This window comes from Bos grunniens, chromosome 7, assembly GCF_055505025.1.
Source record: "Bos grunniens cultivar Pamir isolate PY7600 chromosome 7, Bosgru_T2T1.0, whole genome shotgun sequence".
Taxonomy (NCBI): Eukaryota; Metazoa; Chordata; class Mammalia; order Artiodactyla; family Bovidae; genus Bos; species Bos grunniens.
In genome coordinates this window covers 51,581,196-51,599,775 of record NC_141171.1, presented here as the reverse complement: position 1 = coordinate 51,599,775, position 18,580 = coordinate 51,581,196, and the positions used below count along the sequence as shown (strand labels likewise).

Sequence of the window (18,580 nt, the reverse complement as noted above, 5' to 3'; positions counted from 1 at the left end):
CTTTCAATGTACATTAGATCTTCTAATCACACATATTTTAACAATATGGAATGCTTATGGTTTTTTTCTGAATATCCCTTTTAATTAGAATGTTTAAATTGATCTAATAAAATCATAAAGAAAAGCAATGTGATTTAGAGTTCTCATTTCCAAATATGAAAATCACCAATAGGAAAATTAAATGTCTAATCTTATATGATTATCTCTAAAGCCTGCAAAGAAATTCTATTTTGAGATCTCCTACCCAAGACATGAGACAGGGTGATTTTGATACCAAAGGTCTAAAATAAAGGATCATGACAACTTTATTTCTTTGCTTTTGCAAATAATGAAAAAGAAGAGGGAAAGCACACTTTTGTGTTTTAATGCTGTTGAGTTTAGTTAAAGTCACTTCCAAAACACCTCAAGAAATGATTTTATAAACATAGTTCTAAGGAAAAATACCAAGTTGGTGTTTTTGGAAAGTTGTGTAAAGAAGTTGAGCACAAAAATTAAAGAGAAATTATTATAGGTATATTTCTTAACCCACCTGCTATCAGGTCATCAAGAGTGTCGGTAAGCGTCTGGGCTGGAGTTGCAACCATTAGTCCATCTGGTTCTTGCACTAACAGCCCCTGATCATGTCCAGTAATAGCAATCTGAGGCTGTCCTATAATCTGATGATTACCTGATACTTTCTGAAGTTCAAGAGAATTTGTCCCATTAGAACCTAATTCACTGGAAAAGTTACACTGTGGAGATGATAAAGGCTGGACTGGGACAAAATCAATTTGTTCTGCCGATGGTGGAGACTGTTGCTCATCATCAACATCATTATCTTTAAATAAGATTGTGTCAACCTGAGGTAACTCTGAAAAGTGATCCTCTGGGAGACTACCATCTCCTTCCCCTTCTGGGAAGACTCCTCTATGAGAGCACTGCTGGTGTAGAGACACTGTGTCTTTCTGACCTTTGGTTTCCAGATATTCTTTGGTAAATTGCTGCTGTGTTTTCATCTGCAACTGCCTTTCCACTTTCTGCAGTTCTTTCAGTATTTTCTTCTTCTTCTGGACTTGCTCTTCTCTGTTCTTTTTAAGTTCTTCTATCTTATCTTTGTTCAGAGGTTCACCTTGAATTAACTCCAATGATTTAAGCTGTGCTTTTTCAATAGCACTAATTCTTTGTCCCAGTTCATTCAGTTTTCCTTCAGTCTCCTCTACTATGCACTCCAAAGGCTGGTATGGGTGAAAAGGTGGCAGTACGTCCTGATCTGCTACCTGCAGGGAACTGGACTTCTGCTTGGATGTACCTAAGCACATGAAAAATGTTTGAAAATGTGCCATGCTAAAAAAAAAAATAAAAATAAAAAGAAGAAAGAAAAAAAAAATCCCCACCCTCTCCCCACCCCCACTCCCCCCACATCCTCCCTCCCAAACCCATATAACTAGCGCTGCAGACGAACGCTCAAAGATTCACACCAGTTGTAGCTAATGACCAGACTCTTCGATTTTACATAGCACAAACAGGGATGTTGCCAATTCAAAAAAATGTGACTTTTTTAAATTTAAAAAATGCAATATTTAGGATTGAATGATTTTGGAAAACAAGACAGGGGTAGGGAGAAAAGGAAAATCAAAGAGGAAAGAATCTCAAAATTCTGCTTACTAAATTGGACTTTTTAAAGAACATAAAATCTAAAGCAGAACCAAAATAATGTTGAGGGTATCATAAATGTTAGCTTAACTGACCAATTTTTCTTTTTACAATATTAACTGTGTACATACAGATTACTGCAAGAAATTATAACTTGTAGATCAAAGTGGGGAAAAGTGTTTTTCAAATTACCAAAATGTTTCTTTTATTATTTTAAAATATAGGTTGAAATTAATTAAGATATAACCTTCTAAATTGTTCATTAATTAAGTCAAATACTTCCATAAGTGTTTAAGTTCACTACCTGAACACTGTATTAAACTTATATTACAAAGGACAATTATTCTGAGTTTAAGTAAATACTTCACGTAAAAATCTATGAGAGAAACAATGAACATTACCTGGGAGAAAATCAGACTTCCCATACAGGAGTACTCATATTGGCAGTGTACATTAAAAATGAAATAATTATACATTTAAGTGAAGGTTTTCAGTCACACTTAAACTTACTCCCCAAAGGCAAAATAATTATCAATAATCCTAACATGGACATAAAATGGAAGAAATATATAATAACCACTTTGAGGCCAGTTTAAGGTTTAATCTTATTTAGGAAGAACTGGGGCTATTCTACAGTAAAAAGGAACAAACTACTGATATATCCTACAACATGGATGAACCTTGAAAACATTATGCTAAGTGAAGAGTCCAGGCACAAAAGACCATATATTGTACAATCCCATTTATATCAGATCTATAGAGAAAAGACAAATCTAGAGAGACAGGTAAGGAAAATAGTGGTTGCCTGGATTACAGTCGTGAGAATGCAGGCTGATCACAAAGAAGCATGAGAGATTTTTTTGGAGTGATGGATCCAAAACTAGATGGAGGTGATGATTACACAATTCTGTAACTTTACTAAAAGTCATTGGATCGTACATTTAAATGAATTTTATGGTATGAAAATTAAGCAATATTAAAGTTGTTAAAAAAAAAACAGGTGAAAAATAGTTGTCTATTCTCAAGGATTGTGGTCAATATATATGAATAACATATGTAACTTCAGAGTTTTAAAAACTAGCTCATCCAATGCATTCAAAATGAGTCCTAGGTCCAAAAGGAAAAAAAAATAATCCTTTAGATGTTTAATTGCTCTGAACTGCCAGAGATTGACAAAACTACTGGACAAAACAATCAGAGATTTAACTGCTTCTTTGTTAGAACTCAAAACTGCAGGTAGCTCAAATAACTGCAACATGTTATCATAAAAAGCCTAACAGATTTTCCCCTAAATACTGTCTTTAACAAGGTCATACAATCAGAGTTCCAAAATCACTATGATAATTACCCATATTCAATTTTATATTTCTATCTGAGCAAAGTGGTGGGAAGAGATTTTATCCTTAAAGAGCAAAAGCTGTTAGCTTGTAAGATAATTTTCTACCTATTTCCTTAAGATTATATGGAAACCATGGTTTGCTTTACTTGTTCAAAGTACCTCATGACAATTAATGGTAGGAAAAAGGAGTTTAACTGCCACAGAATCTGCAAGCTCAGCAAGGAAATTTTCAGTTGTGTAACAAATTCAATGACATCAGCAGAGTAAATTCTTAAGTTCCGCAAGCTCCTCCAACATTATTTTAAAACACCCTTGTATAGTTCCTATGTAATTTGTATTTAAGATTAAGAAAACTAGGTTAAGAGTTCAACACTAAGACTGGTAATTAATTATGACCACTTTGGACATTCTCAGATTTAAAATCTTATATAAATAGTAAGATCCAAAATAAGACAAGAATTTTGAGAATAGTAACAGAAAGAAATGGCTCTAACTTGTTAACAAAATACAAAGAGCAGAAGATTAAAAAGAGTAACGTATTTAACTGAAATTGAGATGAAAAGCCCTAAATTTAGGCAAGCAGGAAAAGCAGAGGATGGTGAAATTAATGCACAAAAGGCAGTTCTTCCCCAAACATCCAATGACTGAATATCAGTAACCATAGAAGTGTGCGATTGCCTAGATACATATCAAAGCACTAATAAAAGCCATAATATCATGAATAAGTCAAGTTGGTGAAAAACAAATTATTCCTAGAAGCTGAAGCAACTCCTTCAATTTGGAGGAAAAGGAGAGAATGTTAAACAAGTGTCCTTTTAGCAACAAAGTTTTCAGTATGTAGGAAAGTAGCAGCGTAAGATGTCAGAATATAAAAGAGCTCCTTCTTCCTCAAACATCTTGTACAGTCAGAGAGAAATAAATAAATCTATTCATTTGGTAGCACTGAGTGATATCATAAATATTTAGGAACATAGGTGAAGTTACCATCTTATCTCTTTGGCGTGGTTTCTATCCTACTTCCTCAACTTTCACTTTTCCTCCGTTAATTAAAAATGTTTCCAGTAGGAAACTTTGATACAGAGAGAGCTTGGAATGTGGCCTTTATTTTTTATTGGAAGTGAGAAAATGAGGTAGATTATATACTTGTCAAATATTTGGTTTACTACAGAAATCAGTTTAATTCTATTAATCATTTTTGTGTCTAAACAATTAGTCCTCTGGGAAACAGAAAAATAATGGCCAAAGGAAAATAATGAATGACCTACAACCACCAAGGTTAAGCAAGTGTCCAAAAATAGAGTATCTGTGTTATATGCCAACAGATTAAATCAACTGCTTTTACTATAAGCAGTTATATGTGAAAAGATATTATTAAATTTGGGCAAATGTAAATCCATACTGCCATGATTACTAATGGAAATCTACTACAGAATATTATTAGTAAATCTTCCAGAGGAATATTCAACCTCATTTACTGTACATATACTTTTTCTATATAATTTTAATGCTTTGCTATTAAACTGAGAACTTTTCATGTTACCTACTCCAATAAACAACTCAGGGATATAAAGCAGTATGTTAACCTAATGCTTACTTTTCATGTATATTTCTGTTTTCAATCTTTTCCCTACAATTTAGAATACTCCAGCTTAAGTTCTTAAACATCCTCTTTAAACACAATGTTACTCTGCTTAAAAATTCTTAATAATTTTCTCTTGCCTTCAGAATAATCTATATTCTTATCCTGGCATTTATTAACTTATTCAACAAATATTTAACAGCTAGTACAAGCAAGCCACAGTGGACCATACAAAGACGAGCAACATAAACCCTGCCCTCAAAGAGCTTACAGTCTAAAAGGGGAGATAAAAATGTACAAACTGAAGCATTGGCAGGTATGGAAATGCAATGGGGTGTAAAATATAGTAACCTTACCAATTGCTGGTGGGAGTGTAAACTGCTGTAGCATTCTAGAGAGTGAATTCATAGTACTTTGTCAGATAAACATTATGGTTTTCTATGACAGGCAATTCTGCTCCTGAGTTTATCCCAAAGAAATTCTCATACAGATCCATAAGGGGACTGTACCAGAATTTTCACCATAGCATTGTCTGTGTTGGTGGGGAATGAGACACAATTTGGGTACCCATCACTGAGAGAAAGGACAAGTGAAAAACAGGATATACAGGATAAACACTATGCTACAGGTAGAAACAATCTAGAGGTAGACATATGGATAGATCTTAAAAACTGTTGGGCTTCCCTGGTAGTCCAGTGTTTAAGAATCTGCCTTACAGCAGGGGACATGAGTTTGATCCCTGGTCCAGGAAGATCTCACATGCTGTGGGGCAACTAAGTCCACGCACCACAACTACCAAGCCCACATGTTGCAACTACTGAAGTCTGCACACCTTGAGCCTGTGCTCCTCAATAAAAGAAGCCACCTCAATGAGAAGCCTGAACACTGTAAAGAAGATCCAGTGCAGCAAAATATAAATAAAAATAATGTTGAAAAAATAATATATGAAAAAAGTAAAAACCAAGCAGGACATACAACATAATATCACTTGCGTAAATTAAAATATACATAAAGAAGTGAACATTTTATAAGAACTTGTAAGAACAAAAAAATCTACAAATTAAACACATTAGAAGGACTGCCTAAGGGGAAGTATGGGTGTGAAGAGAGCGATAAAAAGGAATAAAGTAAAACAAGACAGGAACCATGATGACAAAGTCCAGGAATTAAGTATGATTAACTCAACCTTCCATACTTGAAGTTCAAAGGGGAAGTGAAGGTGCAGGAGTGACCATAAACAGAAGGAAGATCCAATAAAGTACCACAGGAATTCAGAGAAAAGAAATGACTCCTCAAGAGGAACTGAGGTGCACACAAAAGAAGTGTATTTTTTATCTTGATATCATTTTAATGTTTTGCAATAGATTAGTTAGTTCTAAGCTATACAACTACATAGAATCATCAGACTCACAATTTAGGATCTCAGTAGAATCAGTTACTACAAATAAATTACATGCAAGAAGTGGCTTCAGTCAACAAATTTCTTTACAAAATTAAATTTGGGTGGTGGTGGTCCCTGGGAACCAATGTTCCCTGATGGTCCAGTGATTAAGAATTTGCCTGTCAATGCAGGGAACATGTTGATTCCTATTTGGGCAACTAAGCCTGTGTATCACAAGAGAAAGTACTGCAATGAGAAGCCTGCACGCTGCAACTAGAGTAGCCCCCATTCACCACAGCTGAAGAAACCCATGTGCAGCAATGAAGACTCAGTGCAGCCAAAAATAAATAAATAAATTTATTAAAAAATTAAATATGGAAAGACAAAGGTTTGATATTACTTATATATCCTTTCCCAAGTGTACTCATAACTATAGATGATAAAGCTAAACAATGCTATGAAACTGAGCATATCACTCTTACCCAGCTTCATTTCTTTTTTTATAAAGGTATTTCTGAGGCCTCTATCAATGTCAGCTAGGATCTCAAATCTTTGACAACTAACAATGGATAAGTGAAATTAGTTGCCTAAACCAGGAGACTATAGTCAAGATGGATGGAGCCTGGACGAATGGTGCACATGAAAGAAGAATGTTTGAGTAGAATATATAAAAAAACACCTGGGTAAGACTTATGGGCATGAATATATTTTAAAAGGATGCAAATATGCATAAAGACTTCAGATAGGAGTAAAATGTTATAAACTTGAAAAGATGATTGCTAAGAGGAAAAGAGTCCTAGAGAATAAGAATCCTCTCTCCATCCCTAGCTACATATGCAATGCATATATCTATGGACTTAGAAAAAACAAAAACAAAAGGATCAAACAGCAAATTCAACACTCAAAGGAACTTCTCCAGAGACATAAGTGAGAAATTTTAGGAAAAAAAATTAAGGAGAAAATAATATATCTTTAATAATTTAAGATAGCTTTTTCTATCCACACAGGTGTACTTTTACATCATCAATTTATTTTTCCTAATTTATAATCATATAATATTCTATGATGCACTCAAACACAATGCATTATTACACCTTCATCCTGCAAAAATAAATGTTGGGGTTGGCAACACCGCTTGGTATCTGGCAACAGCAAGTGCCAAGTGTCTAGATACAAGTGTTAATTTTTCCTGCCCTAAGAATTTAGTAAAATGAAAGATTCCGTAAAAGGTAGGTTCAGTTTAATACTATTCAGTAAGTAATAAAACATCAAAGTGAAGAAAATAAGTAGATATTAGTATAAGAAGATATTTCAGTAAGCAAAAATACAATTACTCACTTAAGTATCAACTTAGAAATCATGACCCAAACATTTCAGTTGACTTACATAGTAGATCTAAATTTAAAATGCCTTACTTCCTTTCTGTACATACTGTGTCCTTCCTAGCTCATTTCTTGGTTATTCTGTGGCTCTGTGTCAATAAATATTTTTTCAATTATTTCTTACGTAGTACTGAATTTCCCTACTCAAAGTTACTACAGTCTTCTATAGGATATAGTCAAACAAAAAAACAACAAAAACTGAGGCTTTTAGGTTCAAATACTTTACTAAAGTCTATTAGCTGGTTAGGATCCTCAGATTCTTAACAAGTACATGCTTAATTTGCTTTTTATTTCTTAAGACTAAAAATAGCAGTCTTCATTTTCTGAAGTTAGAATAGCTCGGTAGCCAATGGAAAACTGCTAGAATTAGCTTAAGTTGGAGAGACTGCAGGTTACTTTTGAAATTAATAGTTTAGAAATGAAGTAATCCTTGGTAAAGGCACTCAATACTCTAAATTACTAAAACTGACATTAAATTTGAAAGAAGTTTCTGTTTGGTGCTGTACAGTCGCCTTACCAACTTTACTTAAAGCTATATTTTTTAAAAAAGTTGTATTAAAGATACTGAAACCTACTTACTTGATTATGATTTCAAACATCTAGAACTTGTCATATAATGGATGAAATATGCTTATAAGTTGGTTTTAGCTGTAGTAGTTTTTAATACTTTACATACTACCTATTTATTTCAGAGAACTCAGATATGACAACCATACATGATTATCAAGTGAAGGTACTTTATATCTACAAATGAAAATATAGCAGAAAAAAAACAGAGCTCATAAACTTGAGTCCTTTACACAGTGTATCCTCTTCAATATTCCATTTGACTGTTTTTCATATACTTTTTAATAGTTATTTGTCTATGTTCACATACTGACAGATGTTAATCCATTCAGTGAAATGGATTTCATGAAAGAAACTAAATGTAATTCTTAAATTGACATTCACTGAATTGCATCAATGATACTAGGACTTGACTGACAGCAAACACATATTTTCATTCCTCATATTATAGTATTATTTAGCTAAAGCATTGTGAAATGAAAAATGAATGCCTGATACATTTTTGCTACTTTAATAAAATGAAGTACTTGGTATATGCTTATTTTTGGCATTGCCAGATGAAAACTACACCTGGAAGTACGTTACCATTTTAATAAATCATTTTCCTAGTACTTCTGTCTTTCCTATTTTAAATGGTATACAAGATGATTAGCATTTGTCAGAATTACCTACCTCAATTCTAGATATACAGTAACTGTGTACCATGAAAGTATCTTTATGAATTCATACATTAGGTGATAAAAATGCCCATTTTAAAGAAAATAATTCAAGAACTAACCTTTTTGTACTCCTAAAACAGCAGGAGAGTTCTCCTGTAAAGTTCTGTCAGGTTCCTGAGGAGGTACAACCATGGCAAGTGTATGCATTGGCACACGTGGAACCTAAAAAATCAACTCAGAAAAAAATGATCTCAGACCAAAGAATAAAACAAAGGTCCATACATGAAACAGAGATCTTGTTTTAGATTTTCTTCATATACCACCAAATGAAACAGAGATCTTATTTTAGATTTTCTTCATATACCACCAAATTAACTTTTTTGTTTCTTTAAAAGAATAAGAGGGAAAGGAAGATGAAAAAGAAGGAGCAGCAGCATTGTTTACCAAGCAATAATTTCTGAGAATACTGATAGGGCAAATTCAGGCAATCTACACATAGTCCATGATTTAAGCTAAATGGAATTAATATCACTCTCTTGTTAAGGAGACAGCCTTGCTGGTTTTAATTATAGCTAGGAATAAAAGTAACATGATCAACTGACCAATTTACCCTTGTTCAAATTCTATAGGGTCAAAAGAAAAAAATCCAACACATTTCCCAAATTAGTGTATTTTAGCAGTTCTCAGGATACCGTTGTAGAAAAGAACTTAAGACATCACTGAACTTTGTATACTTATTATACTCTCTACATACTCTCTGTATTTTTAGGTAGGTTTAAAAATTAATGAATTTTTGGTGCATATATCACTCACACTTTCCTGGTTGATAAGAGTAGCTATCTTTAGAATATCTCTAGAAAAGGTATTTCCAGTATATCTCTTAAGAGTCCTTTGGACTACAAGGAGATCAAACCAGTCAATCTTAAAGGAAATCAACCTTGAATATTCATTGGAAGGACTGCTGCTGAAGCCAAAAAAGACTTTGGCCACCTGATGTGAAGAGCCAACTCATTGGAAAAGATCCTGATGCTAGGAAAGAGTGAAGGCAAAAGGAGAAGCAGGTGGCACAGGATACGATGGTTAGATAGTGTCACCAACTCAATGCACATAAGTTTGAGCAAACTCCAGGAGTTTGTGGAAGACAGAGGAGTCTGGCATGCTACAGCTCATGGGGTCACAAAGAGTTGGACATGACTTAACAACTGAATAAAAACAACCAGGATAATTAACAGTCTTGGGAGGTACTAAGGGAAAAGCTTTCTCTTGGTTAACAACTCTAAAGACCTAGCTGAATAAAAGGACAACTTGGAATGCTTATATGGTATTAAGTGTGCATTTTTTTTTTTAAACCAAACACTATTTTCAGTAAATAAAGACAATTAAAAGATTTCCATGTACTTTTCAAGAAAATCTCAAAAGAATTTAGGACAAGATTTATTCAAATTTTAAAAGAGAAATAAGCCTATTTTATCTAAGACTAATTTTAAACAAAATTTCCAATTTGAAGAATATTTATAAGTTTAAATTCTATTTTATATTACCTGAGATTGATCTTGAGAAGGTGGGGTAAGCTGAGACACATCTGTGGTAGGAACTGACAGAACATTGTTTGGATAATCCAAAAGATAAGAAACAACATTAGTATGACCACCTTTTGCAGCTTCAATGAGCATTGTTGAGCCATCCTGAGAAAAATTGATATTGTAATTAATTGTCAGTTTCTTTTAATAATATGATTACTAAACACATTTAGTTTCTTAGCTCATATAAAATCAAAACTTAAACAGTAATGAATATTAATAATATTAAGCACTAAAATATCTGAAATATATTTTAATAATGATATATAATTTCCTTATTTTGAAGTAGAATACCTTGAGACGATGAGTAGGGTCAGCCCCATGAGCCAAGAGTAGCTCCACCACTGCCAGGTGACCTCCTGCACATGCCAGTGACACTACTGTATGATCATTATTGGCTGTAGCCCTATTCACATTAGCACCTTCAAAGAAAAATAAAAAAGCAATCTTAGCAAAGCCAGCTCAGACAATATGATTTTTGAAACATTTCTGAAATACAACATAGACATAAAAAAGTACAAAAATCATACGCGTATAGTTTGAAATATTTCTCAAAGTGAACATAATTGTGTAACCAGCACCCAGATCAAGAAACAGATTATCCACATACCAGAAGCCCCACTTTGTGTACTCTTTCAGTCACTACCCACCCCTCCAATGATAAGTACTATCCTGACTTCCAAACTGATTTTAGGTTTTGAACTTTATATGAATGAAATCACACAGTGAACTCTTTTTGTGCCTGGCTTCTTTCACTCAGTATAATATTTGTGAGAGTCATCTACACTGTTGCAGTCCATTCATTCAATACCACTTCTAAGATGAAAAATCTAGATTAATAAATATATATAGTTTAACATATATACGAGCACCAAATAATACCATTGTATGTAACTCTTTAAAGACATTTTTGATCTACTTCTAAAATGTGGCAGTATAGCCAGGTCTCAAGGTAGAGAACTTTTGAAACAATACTTAAGAGAAATATAATTTTTCATATTGTGTATTTTAAAAGTTAGAGACCTGGATATGAAGAGAAGACATAAGATCATCTGAATATATTAAAAGGCAATTTAGTAAGTTGTTCAATAGCTCTGTACAATATAATCTAAAGAAAGTCTAAATGCAAAATCTTTTCTTAGCCTCTTTTTTTGGTAAGTTAATTTTGATCGCCAGGAAAAAAAGACTTTATTTTTAGTTCAACTACCTTTTAAAATCCCAAATGGATCCAATTAGATAAGACTACAGCAATGTTTGGTCCTCCTTCTTCCTTAATACCAGATTTATTTTATGAAAGAAAAATAAACCTATGGGAAACTAATAATTATTTAATTTTCAAAACTACCCAGCTGAACCTAATCCTAACTTACATTAAAGTACATTTAGCGGGGAGGGGAAAGTACATTTGGGAAAGGCAAGGTACATCAATAAGCATCCTTACATTAGCAACATGAGATTATTTCTAAAGCTGTTAATACAGCTGACTTAACTATATAAACCATAAACAATGGTAGTAGACTTTCTCCCCTCTATCCTTCCCTATTTCCAGCAGAACTGCCTTAAGTGCTGAACAATACTGTATCTACTATACATAGCTGGACATTTTACATTTGACTTTTCCAACTTTTGGGAGTAAGTATATACTGTTTGGTTGATGAAAATTCAAACTTGAAACTAATAAAGATTCCAGCAAAGTACCTTATGAACTCTGCTTCCTAAGAATATACAGCAATAAGAGACTAGAATTCAATACGTAGACTACAGGTAAAGTAGCTTTAACATAAATTACAACAGTTTAGGAACTTTTTACAGAAGTTGCAGCTTCTTGAAAATTCTCATTTGTACTTTCTTTACCTTTGCTAATGAGAAACTGCACAGTACACAAATGACCAGCTCTTGCAGCTTTCATTAAAGGTGTTCTTCCACCTTCAGATTCATGCTCCTAAAGAGACATAAAATAATCCGTTAGTGCCAATTCATTAACCATCCATCTTAAATACTTAGTAGTAATGACATAAGAAATAATGAAGATTTAATACTCAGTCAATGCAATCACTTATGCTGCTGCTGCTGCTAAGTCGCTTCAGTCGTGTCCGACTCTGTTCGACCCCATGGACTGCAGCCTACCAGGCTTCTCCATCCCTGGGATTCTCCAGGCAAGAACACTGGAGTGGGTTGCCATTTCCTTCTCCAGTGCATGAAAGTGGAAAGTGAAAGTGAAGTCGCTCAGTTGTGTCCGACTCTTAGCGACCCCACGGACTGCAGCCTACCAGGCTCCTCCGTCCATGGGATTTTCCAGGCAACAGTACTGGAGTGGGGTACCATTGCTGTTACCTACCTCAAATCCTGGAAAATACAGGATTAATTTCAGTCCACACTAGTTAGTGTAACTTTCTAACAGCAAGTTCAGTTTTGCACACCAAACAGTAACCATTAAAAATTAGACTTATGTTTAGTTTGATTCCCAAAAAGAAATAACTGCATTTTTTTCCCCCTAATACTAAGTTTCCCTAATTATTCATCTGAACTCTGAAAAAGGAACCTTAATTTTATGAGGTGATTATGAGGATCACATCATATCAGAAGCCAGTAAGAGTTGTATCAAAGGTGAGAAACCAGTCAAACACTGTGGTATTTCAGGAGTAAAGGGAAAAGGAAAAAGAAAAACACAAATGAGCAGATTTTTTTAGAGTAAAATTAAATGCTTGAACAGCCAAAGGCAAAAGAAGCAGTCTTATAATAGCAGAAAGATTGTGTTCTTCCTAGGAAGTTTACCAGCAAGAAGAATGAATGATAAAATAGCTTCCAACCATTCTTTATTAACTCTAAGGGCCCATGGACAGAGGAGCCTGGACGGCTGCAGTCCATGGTGTCGCAAAGAGTTGGACATGACTGAGTGACTAACACACACACACACATGAAGAATGCATAACTATAGACAATGCCAAAATAATGTGGTTTTAGAATGGATTTTGAACTTTAAAATTCAAGTGTAGATAAATGTAATATTCTGGCCATTAACTTCAAACAAAACAGAATACACATCATGAAGAGCTTACTCAGAAAGACATAGAAAGTCATGTCAATACACTATACACTGGAATTCTATCAGCTAAACACTGGAAAGAAAGTGCTCCCTTTAGCAACTGCTATTTACCTTCTGTCTCAGGGTCCTTTTCCTTAAGCTGCTATCTCTTCCCTATAACACCTGTTAGCTCCTTTTCATCCTTGATTGTTTCAAGTGTTGTGTCCTCAAGGAAGATCATCCTGAACCTTCTTAACTACATCAATTTTCCTAATATCAACTTATAAAGAGTTCTACGAATTGCTCCTTTTTAAGTTTCAAACACATATTAGTTTGTGTAACTATTTAGGGTTACATGTCCACCACTAAAATGCAAGCTTCATAAGAACAGCAATCATGTCCATTTCTGCTTACTATTATATACCTAATATCTAAAACGATTAAGTACTTGAATACTGTTTACCAAGAAGGTACCTAAGCATAACTGACCTCTCAAATCTTCCCTCTCACAGAAATGAAGCTTGAAGTTTAAATTTTCTACTAGGTAAATAAGAGAAAGAGAAGTTAACAATAAATTAAAAGTAGTAGCTAAAATTAGATTAAGAAATTGATTATCTGCATCAGATAATACATTTTATTAGATCATGGGTGGGCAACACTAATGTCGTTTTTCCTTTTTTGGGGGGAGGCTTTCTCATTTCTTAAGCCTGGCAGTGACATCCATCAAAGCAACCAGATCCCATGAATAGTGGCAAAGACAAAAGATTTTGAAAGCCCTGTTTAGAATAAACTTTGAATTAACTGTTAATTCTGTATATTTAAAATATTCCCATAGCTGTTAAAAATAAGAAATCAAAGAGCCTCACCTCAATTTTGAAATTTCAAAATTCAACATATTAATAAAATTTTGGAAATAAAAGGTGTTAAAAGCTGCCTATTTTATTTTCCTCCCTATAAATATACATCCATTCCTTTGGTTTTGAACAATTATGTTTGAGGAAACAGCTGATAAGACAATGCTGCAACTTTATAATGGATTTACACTTCTTGTCCTAAAATTAAAAATGTATATCCCACAACCTATATCACTTGACCCAAAATATCTGATCACTAAATCTTTCTTTTAGGATAGAAATCAAATTTGTTTATACAGTTGACCCTTGAATAACATGGGGCTCGAACTGTGTGGGTCCATTTATATGTTGATAACTAAGTACTACATTACATGATCTGTGGTTGGTTGATCACAGGGATGCAGAAACCAGAATTACATGGGTAAAGTTACATGCAAATTTTCCACTTCACAGGTGGGCATCCCTAACCCCCATGTTGTTAGAAGGTCTGCTGGCTACTTAATGAATAGTACTACTATTCACTTACGAATGTTGGGTTTATTATTTCAGCCAATATTTGTTCAGTATCAATAAAATATTAGAAAAGAAATCACGATTTTCCCCTGCATATACAAAATTACTTTTCAAGGCTACAAAATTACTTTTCAAGGCTACAAAGTTAGATACTGTGCAGTTTAACTTTTCTTTCTCTTTTGAAGAAAACTAAAAAATAAAGGGATTATCTATTCTTTGAACTTTTAGTAAAGCTCACTGATAAATCCTTCTGGGATGCTCTTACCCTTTTAGGAGATGGGTGGTTTTGAACTATTGACTCAATTGTAAAAGTTATTGTTTTATTAAGGTATGTGATTCTAGAACTTCCTTTTTTTGCGCTGCACAGTGCAGCTTGCATGATCTTAGTTCATCAACCAAGGACTGAACCTGGGAACTCGTCAGTGAAAGTGCAGAGTCCTAACCACGGGATCACCAGGGAATTTCCTGGAATCATTTTTGATAATTTATATTTATAGAAAATAATCAATCATTTCATCTAAGTATTCAAACTGATTGTTCATACTGCCCTATAAATTTAGTCCTGTACTATATCAAAGTTATAACTCCGTTTAAGTTTATACCATGTATCTGTGCCTTTTGCCCCTTTGAAAAAAGCTGGTCTTACCTACTTCAGAATTTTTTAAAAATCAGCTTTTATTTTGCTGTTTACCCCTATTTTTTAAACTCTTTTTTTGTTTACTACTCAATATTAACTTTTTTTTAACCTTATATCCTTCCTTCTTTGTGCTGTTGTTCTTTGAGTAGATTCACTTCCTTTCATTATAGACACACACACACACACACACACACACACACACACACACACACATACAATTTTCCTTCTAGGGACCACTTTAGCTGTATCCTCTCTCCCAAGTTTTAATGTGTAGTTTTGGTGATAACAACTATTTTGTAGTTTTTACTGTGATTGCCTTTTAAACTCATGAATTATGTAAAAGTATATTTCCTCATTTTCTAATTGTATGGGATTATTTTTAAAAAGGTTTTATTGTCAATTTGTAATTTTAAAACTACAAAAGATTAGAGAATGTAGTTCATAGCATGAAGAAGTTTGTTTTAAAAACTTTTTTTGTGGCCTACCATGTATCATTTTTATGTATATTCAATGCACTGGAAAATATATTCCATATTTATTGGAAACAAAATTATAGCTCTCTATAAGAACAAACTTGATTTTTCTATTCTTAGCAATTGTTTTATCTGTCAGTTTCATGGAGAAGTGTGGGAAAAAAATCCTATGAGCAGAAATGTAGAACTAATTTTCTTGTAACTATAATTTTCTATTTTAGTTGGAGGGTAGATGTTAGATACTGATAAGTGACTGATTGTTATACTAATGGGAGGAGCATTTATTTATCTCTAAAAATAATTTTGGCTTAAAATTCCATTTTGTTTGATATTAATATTGTCTTACATAACGTTTTCCATTATTTTGTCAATCTTTTCCCTGTCATTTTGCTTTAGTTCTTTCTCCTGAAAACAGAATTCACTAGATTTTGATTTTGAATCTAATTCAAATTTCTCTGCCCTTTTAACAAATGAGTTGAATAGGTTTGTATTTGTTCTGATTAATAAATTTTTCTTAAAAAAAAAAAAAAAAGATTCTTTAAAGTTATTCAGTACCTGATTATTCTCTCCAGAACAACACAAGAATTCTAACATGGTTTTTAAACTTTCTAACATATCCTGCTGAATTACATACTATTTCTGTCTAGATTTTAGCACTACTTTGTTTTTAAGCATAAAAATTTAAGTTTTATACTCACAAATTTGTATTTATAGTTTACCAGCTTCTGTGCTTACCAAGGCTTCTTGCATCCCACACCTTCCTCCAGGGTTCTTTTTTCTTCTTATTGATGTACATATATTTTAGTAGTTCTTTTGGCAAGGGTCTGAGGTGGTAAACTCTTTTATTCTTTGTAGATCTGAAAATATCTACATCTGAAAATATAAGTATGTCTTCTTCTTTGGAATGCTAGCAGAGTACAGAATTCTGTATCATGCTATTATCTTCTGATATTTGGAGGATATTACCCTCTGTTGTTTTCTGTAATTATTATTGTTGATGAGAATCTATTGTCAAAAAGGTATGGTCTTCCTTTGAGAATAATTCATTTTTCCTATAATGGCTTTTAAGATTTTTTTCTTTATCCTTAAAATTCTGCAGTTTCATTTGTTCTTCTTAGTGATTTTTTCAACCAAGGATTCCTGTCAGCCTTCAGTTCTAGAAAATTCTCCATCAGTATCTCTTCAAGCATTTCTTAGTGATTTTTTTCTAAGACTCATGTCAGGTTTCAATTCTAGAAAATTCTCCATCATTATCTCTTCAAGCATTGCCTTTGCTTGCTATTTCTATTTTCTCCTTCAGCAACTTCAAATAAATATATGGTAGAGCCTATTTCATTTCTCTCAATTTCTCTTTTATATTTTCCATCTCTTTATTTTTGTGCTGTATTTATTTATCATTTGATTAAATCTTTATTCAACTGTCCAAATGTTTATCCTATACATTTTTAATATAAATTTATTTAAATTGGAGGCTAATTACTTTACAATATTGTATTGGTTTTGCCATACATCAACATGAATCTGTATCCTATACATTTTTATTTTCAAAATTTTTTTTACCTGAAAGTTTAAGTATTTCATATCTACTTGACCTTAATTCATAATTATCAGCTCCTATTTCACTGCCTCTCATTATTTTATGGCTACTGTTCATAGTTTAAGCATGTTTAAAATCTCTGATTAAAGTCTTTTATTTCAATTTTCTTGGGCCTATATTCTCCTAGTTTGCTGGCTGTTTGCTTGCATTTTGACTATCTCTCTTGATGTAGATTTGCTCCTGAGCTTTACAATTTTTCTTATTTGAAAAAGTTCATTTTGCATGGGAGTTGGTTTTTTTTTTTTCTTTTATTTCCATTTATAAACTTATCCCTTCTCAACAGATGGTCTGAAAGTTACCTTAATCTGGTCCGTTTCAGAAGTAGACCTTTACCTGGCAACTTAAGCTTCTTATCCCATGAGGTTATTTCTGTTCTTTCTTCTCACTATATCAAATAATGATGTCCTCCAAGTTCTTAGCTACACTGCTGTCTTTGCCTCTTCCCTCTGTGAAGAACAATCTGCTAATTTCTAACAGTAATCCTGGGCAGTTGCTTTGAGTTTTTTCCCCACCCTGCTTCACAAGCTGGGCAATAATAAATTAGGTACCACTTTCATGCTTCAATCAAGTAGACTAAATCTATTGGCCTGCTCTATGTGAGATACATTCAGTTCTTATTCCCTTAAAGATGAAATTCAAGCCCCAAATAGCTTCAACTGTAGATTCAGAGTCCATTTTTAGTCCACAGTTCTTTAACCTTGTTTCTGAGTATAGCTACATGTTTTTAGTTTAGTTTGTTACCCTCCCATATTTTATTTACTGTATCTATGTACTTGACACAGAACAGAGAGGTTTCAAAATATATTAAGAGACTTTACCCTCTTGAAAGGAAGTCATTTGTTACTTGTATTTAAACAAATTTGAGACAGGATTAATTCAACATACAATAGGAAGGAAAGAAAAAATTTTTTTGGCCTTTAAAAAAAAATTATCAGGAGTTTTGTGTATTGCACAGTTTAGAGATCAAGAAAAAACTGATAAAAGTTTTCCAGCTTTAAGTAGTAAAATCTTAAAATATGTATATGTTATTCCTTAGTGAAAAGTTATTTAAAAACTGGGAGGTCCTATTTAGTTTATTAAGGTAAACTAACCACTAATACTTAAAATATATTGATAAGTAGATATTTAGAACTTACAAGTCTGCTACACTTTTTTTCATAAAAAATGTACTGCAAAGTTCTGGTTCTGATGCATAAATACTATGAGAAAAAAGGTACAAGTTTTTTTCTACTTGACTTTAGATAACAAAAATTTTAGATTAAGGTTTTTTTCCTTTAAAATAAGTCAATTTCCTTAAAAACCACAGTCCGGGCCACCCAAGGTATTTGTTCAAGATTGTCACTATATCACAGAGACAGTGCT

General features: G+C 33.1%; 1 protein-coding gene across 6 annotated transcripts in view; it reads right to left on the bottom strand.

The window, feature by feature from the left end:
- ANKHD1 (ankyrin repeat and KH domain containing 1) overlaps positions 1–18,580 on the bottom strand; it is a 107,085-nt gene that overhangs the window by 30,812 nt on the left and 57,693 nt on the right. For all 6 annotated transcript variants that reach the window (XM_086411988.1, XM_086411989.1, XM_086411990.1 and 3 more), the window contains 5 exons: positions 11,974–12,061; positions 10,414–10,541; positions 10,081–10,224; positions 8,659–8,761; positions 530–1,288 (listed from right to left, as the gene is read on the bottom strand). In XM_086411988.1, the coding sequence (XP_086268114.1) occupies positions 530–1,288; positions 8,659–8,761; positions 10,081–10,224; positions 10,414–10,541; positions 11,974–12,061 (1,222 nt within the window). The remainder of the gene's footprint in view (positions 1–529; positions 1,289–8,658; positions 8,762–10,080; positions 10,225–10,413; positions 10,542–11,973; positions 12,062–18,580) is intronic.